This window comes from Etheostoma spectabile, chromosome 2, assembly GCF_008692095.1.
Source record: "Etheostoma spectabile isolate EspeVRDwgs_2016 chromosome 2, UIUC_Espe_1.0, whole genome shotgun sequence".
NCBI classification, from domain to species: domain Eukaryota; kingdom Metazoa; phylum Chordata; class Actinopteri; order Perciformes; family Percidae; genus Etheostoma; species Etheostoma spectabile.
The window spans coordinates 21,706,104-21,711,922 of record NC_045734.1 but is presented as its reverse complement, the minus strand read 5'-3'; the positions used below and the strand labels follow the sequence as shown (position 1 = coordinate 21,711,922).

The 5,819-nt window shown below is 39.2% G+C and overlaps 1 protein-coding gene and 1 long non-coding RNA gene across 2 annotated transcripts in view; one reads left to right on the top strand and one right to left on the bottom strand.

Moving 5' to 3' along the window:
* The window catches only part of LOC116700323 (uncharacterized), a 95,236-nt gene that overhangs the window by 10,405 nt on the left and 79,012 nt on the right, over nucleotides 1–5,819 (bottom strand). The window lies entirely within an intron of this gene.
* The window catches only part of LOC116700215 (complement C3-like), a 30,112-nt gene that overhangs the window by 20,757 nt on the left and 3,536 nt on the right, over nucleotides 1–5,819 (top strand). The window contains 12 exon segments of the mRNA XM_032533209.1: nucleotides 39–134; nucleotides 1,939–2,089; nucleotides 2,838–2,923; nucleotides 3,209–3,286; nucleotides 3,392–3,547; nucleotides 3,668–3,730; nucleotides 4,529–4,610; nucleotides 4,742–4,790; nucleotides 4,909–4,999; nucleotides 5,128–5,217; nucleotides 5,306–5,408; nucleotides 5,559–5,648. Of these exon segments, the coding sequence (XP_032389100.1) occupies nucleotides 39–134; nucleotides 1,939–2,089; nucleotides 2,838–2,923; nucleotides 3,209–3,286; nucleotides 3,392–3,547; nucleotides 3,668–3,730; nucleotides 4,529–4,610; nucleotides 4,742–4,790; nucleotides 4,909–4,999; nucleotides 5,128–5,217; nucleotides 5,306–5,408; nucleotides 5,559–5,648 (1,135 nt within the window).

Sequence of the window (5,819 nt, the reverse complement as noted above, 5' to 3'; positions counted from 1 at the left end):
GTGTGCGTGTGCGTGTGCGTGTGCGTGTGCGTGTGTAGGGTGGAGTGGTAGAAAGAGAGTCAGATGCCTCCATGACGGCCTTCTGCCTTATTGCCATGCAGGAGTCTCGCGCACTATGTGCTAACAGTGTTAATGTGAGTACCTTACATTGAAACAATGTTTTCTCTTTCTCCCTCACCTCTTTCATTTCTTCACTTACTAACTCCACACCAGTGAGAAGCGAAACAAAGATTGAAGCACTGAACCACTATAAAGCAACTGACAATTTGCAAAGCCCTTTTAGTTACTTTTGCTTCTCCAGTCTCCTGTCAAGCTTTCTGTTCTTGCACGGGACACAATGCGGTTTCCAATAACAACAGGGACAGGTTTATCATTTTTTTAATCGTTTTTTTTTTTAGACAAAGGAAGACAAAAGCCATTTGAATCAGGAGATACTTTATTACAAATATGCAGAGATTTATTGTACATGTGCATAATAAGAAATGTACGTATGAGTCTTTGGGGATTAGACTCCATGGTTAAAAATATTTTAAAGGGCTAGTGAAACTAGAACCTGACTGCCGGAAAAGAACACCTGTTGCCGTTGTTAACGATGCCCGGAGGTGAAGGGGAGGAGGAGGGTTGCACATTTGCCTGAAAAGACAACTGATAGCAAGGAGAGAAGACATTTAAAGCAGGATGTCATGCTGTGATTAGATCATGAATTCCGTTGCCAATTCTGGTTGGTTTTCTGAAAAGTGAACGCCTCTTAACAGCTGAATAGTTTTAGAGTGAGATAATGGTGATTGGGTTTGAGTTCAAGTTTATTTAGAAATCTTCCTGAAGGAATTTGCGCTGAGCTTCATTTGCATGTCAAACCTTGGTCTTGCATTTGTACGAAAACAAAAATCCAATGATGACACAGTGAATCCTTCAACAAGTGGTCTCATTGTTTTGCGATTAAAAACGGACCACTCTTCTACAGTTTACATCCACACTTTAAAATATTGTAGCAGACTGACAAAGACATCACAGACCCCATTTCCACCGTGTATTTAAATCTGCACTGAGTGATCTTATCTTCTTCAGATCTTTTACTGTAAGTGGACAGCTCTAAGTACAGTTGGGAATGAGGGTCGCATTGAGGACAGATTGAGATCGGATCACTAAGACCACATAAGAAGGTGATCCTGGCCACATATGACCACATTATGTTAGCATTGTGTACGTGTATGTATCCTGTGCCACATTACAGACTCAACTGTGCGCGGAACTACATACTCATTGAAAGTATTTTTTCATGTCCCAGAAACCACAGATTTTTTTGAAAAAGTGTGTTTTCGATGTTATTATCTGTGGGTTGTGATGTGTCAATGTTTTTGTTCGGCTGCTGTCTGCTTTTATAGTTTATAATGTATATATACATATACTGTATATTATGTATACATATACTGCATATACATATATATAACTTAACATGACTACTATGAGCAGACATGAAACATAAAATAAAGCAGATATAGATACTAACCCTCAAACCGCAAGAATTCCGTTAGAAGCTACTAAAATAATGAGAGCACTACCAGAAAAGTCTTTCTCTCCTGCCCATGTCCCAGTGCCGAAAGTATGATATATGTGAAATTAACAACGGAATTGTTGACATATGAAATAGAGGCACAAAAACATCTTGCTGTGTAACACTTGCTTTGGATGGTTGATACTGTGTGGAGTAGTCTGTTTTGAGAGCAACATCACTACCCCACACCCCAATAGTAATTGTAACTAATGGCAGCTCAGTATAGCTCATAAGACACAGAAGAGCGAGGGGACACTCCAGTCTAGGCTTTCCTCCCAGAATCATTCCTGAACATAAATGGATTGAAATAAATGAACTACTGTTATCCGACTGTTCTCCCATTATTCTTCTTTTTCCTTCCTTTGTCTTTTCCTTCTGTTCAGAGTCTGCCAGCCAGTATAGACAAAGCTGTGGCCTATCTGGAAAAACGTTTGCCCCAACTCACCTACTCATATGCTGTTGCCGTGACGTCATATGCCCTGGCCAATGAAAACAAACTGAACAAGGAGATCCTCTACAATTTTGCTTCCCCAGGTGTCGGCACACAGCAACATTCTTAAACTAATAGTACATAATAATGGTATATGGTGTGGTGTGCATATATTAAAAAATAATACATCCATGAATAACAACTATAGTATTTTTATTAGAGCCTGACCAACACACAATGCATGCTTTTGTTAGAACAATACACTCACACACACACAGTTGCTCAGGTCCTATTCATGCACAAATGGAGAGATGTCAGGTGAGTGGGTTGCGAGTGCTGGACAGGTACCGTGAGCGGTTGGGGTGGTTTGGGGCCTTGCTGAAGAGCCCCTTGGCAGTGCCCAGGGTTGCTAGTTCAAGTCCATAGAGGGACCAGCGACCGTCCGGTTCCCAACCCAACTCCCTACAGACTGAGATACTGCCACCCAGATGTATAATAAACATATACTGTATACAGTAGATACCGTAAATTCACTGAATATAAGATGTTAATGTGTGAGGCTTCAAAACCAAATATCAATTTATCTGTTTAATTTTTCTTAAATATCGATATCTGTATTGACCTTAAAATTCCTTTCTCGGTCGGGCTGTCATAAGCACAAGCCTCTATGTAAAGCTATGATTTTAAGGACTAAATGACCTTACAAGGATAAAAAAAGCTAAGTGAAAATTAAAATTAATATTAACTATAATATAAACAATAGAATATTAAATCGAGATGAGGGATTGTGGAATTCATTTGGTTTCAGGTACAACATTGTGCTAAAAATATATTTGTGTGTGCCTTTTTCAGACTTTTCCCACTGGCCAGTATCTACGGGACACATTTATACACTGGAGGCCACAGCTTATGCTCTTCTCGCTCTGGTCAAGGCCAAGGTGAGCATGTCCCACTTGTGTTTTTTTACCACAATGTTATAGTATAGAAATCAATGCTACCTCACTCAAAGAAATCTGGAAACAAAAGTCAGTAAATGACTGAAGACTGACTGAAGACTGTCTCTCAATCATGTAGAAGCTTTATAGTAGGCTTTAGAAACTGGCAGATTTAAATCTAAACTATAACTCTAACAGAATCAGCGCTTATCTCTATTTTACTACAGTCTTCAAAGTTAAGTCAACCATAGAGAATTTCAACCATTGACTTGCATTCTTTTATTAAAGGCATTTGAAGAAGCCAGACCTGTTGTGAGATGGTTCAACACACAGCAGAAGGTGGGCGGAGGCTATGGATCAACTCAGGTAACACAGACCCCATTCTCCATCTTCATACTTGCAGCTTATGTTAGCTCATAACCTATTTTTCATCTAAATCTTGTTCCCCTTCCTCACTCTTTTCCTCTCTAGGCTACTATAATAGTGTACCAAGCTATAGCGGAGTACTGGGCTAGTGCTAAAGAACCAGAGTATGATCTGAATGTGGACATCTTGTTACCAGGCAGGTCAAAGCCTGACAAGTATAACTTCAACAGGGACAACCACTACGCCACCAGAACATCTAAAGTGAGAAAAGACACAAACAAACACATAGTGGCTCATTAATATCATCATTCTTGATGCGTTATGTATGTATTTTCTGCTGATGCCTGCGTGTCTGAGTGTTTGCATTTTTAAATCCACCAGATCAAAGATATAAACCAGAATGTTAAAGTAACTGCAACAGGCACAGGAGATGCAACGGTAACAGTAAGTACAATTTGTTATTGTTTTATCATCTGTTGTGTGTACAGATGACCTACAGTATTTATTTCTTAACATTTCAGTATTTCTCCCTTTGTCACTTTGTCTATTTTTTTTAAACAGTCATCATTCTGGTAGTCTCGCTTTGCCAGACCCTCCTCCAAAGCAAGCTGAAGGAGGGTCTGGCTACTCCTGGCATTCGAGGATGGGAGGAAAACGTTCTCTGGTTTAATGGCATTTCTTTTAACCAATCAGAATCATAAAATATGTGCATCCGGCGTAAATTCCTGCAGCACCGGAGCAAATCCGGAAGTGGAAAACGAAGGATACAGATTATCATTCTGGCAACCCACAAACTAATTCAAGGGGCGTGTGTGTGCAGCACTGCTGCTCTCTGCGCAGCCAGCTAACCTAACTTAGCTGTCAGCTTAGCTGTTGTCAAAACAGCGGGGCATGACAGAAAATTGACATACACCACAAAATATAAGCACAGTAGTACTGAATATTTTCCATTTTTAACCCCCTTAACTTAAATCTTGGCAGGTATGCTGTAAAGACAAATGTTAAGCAGATGTATGTTTACAGTTTACGAGGTTTGTATGCATAAACACTAATGTGGAAGAGACATTGTAAAAGTTTCTATAAGTTCCCTAAAATAAAGGTATTAACCTGAAAATTAGCATATTATTTCTCCATCATTGTGTCCTTTTTGAATCTCAGAAGAGACCAAAAAATTCTTTTAGATATTTTTAAGGTAAATGTCAATTAATCACATAATACTTTGCCCTCCTATCTATGTAACAGATGGTGTCGCTGTATTATGCTTTGCCTAAAGAAAAAGAGAGTGACTGTCAGAAGTTTAACTTGTCAGTGCAGCTCCTCCCAGGTAATTTGATAGTTTCTATCTCTTCAACTTTATGTTTTTTCTGCCAAGTACCTTACCTGATGAGAAACAGATAAACAAAATATTACTACTATACTACTTATACTACTCAATACATTATTTTGCCCATGCAGAGAAAATGGATGAGGATGAGAACATATACAAGCTCAGAATAGAGTTTTTGTAAGTATAACCAAGAAGTCATACTGACAACTGTTATAGTAACATTGAAATTCATAACCAGCTAACCCCTACATAACCCTTTTCTGTTATTTAATTATTCTGCCCATTCTGTGTTCAGCTATAAAGACAAGGACAGTGATGCATCCATGTCAATCCTGGATATTGGCTTGCTAACTGGCTTCACCGTTAACACAAATGACCTGGACTTAGTAAGAACTTATACAGATGCACATAGGCATAATACCCACATACAGTTCACAAGTCTGAGTTTTAAGGTTGTAAAAGTTGTGTGTGTGTGTGTGTGTGTGTGTGTGTGTGTGTGTGTGTGTGCGTGTAGTTGTCTAAAGGACGAGCCCGCATTATTGCAAAATATGAGATGAACACAGTCCTGTCAGAAAGAGGCTCACTCATCATCTACCTGGACAAGGTTAGACATCACTGTTTCCTACCTCTGTACTTTCTCCCTCTGCCTTCTTCTTCCTTTTTTTTTATCTCTATCCCATATTTGGCCACAGGTATCTCATACACGACCAGAGGAGATCACTTTTAGGATCCATCAGAAACTGAAAGTGGGAGTCCTACAACCAGCTGCTGTGTCTGTCTATGAATACTATGACCGTGAGTCTCAGAGACACTTGGAGACAGTTGATGCCTCCATGTACATTGCTGCCAATAGATGTCAGAGTAGATAACACAGGATAAGCAGGCATTATTACATTTTCAAATAATTGAATGTACATTTTTGGAAATCTTTCTTTCCCATTGCAGAAACACATTGTGTCAAATTCTACCATCCAGAGAGGAAAGCAGGAAAGCTGCTGCGGCTCTGTACAAGTGATGAATGCACATGTGCAGAAGGTAAGGGGTTCTTAGAATGCTTATGACACTTGTGTTTTATCTGTTTTTTGAATTTTTTTTGAGGACAAGGAATAAGTATAAAGGTTGTGTTATACAGAGAAAGAAAGACTCAAAGGGTGATCACGAAAGGTAGCACTAAAATTGACTAATTAGTGTGAAGGTAGTCTCAAG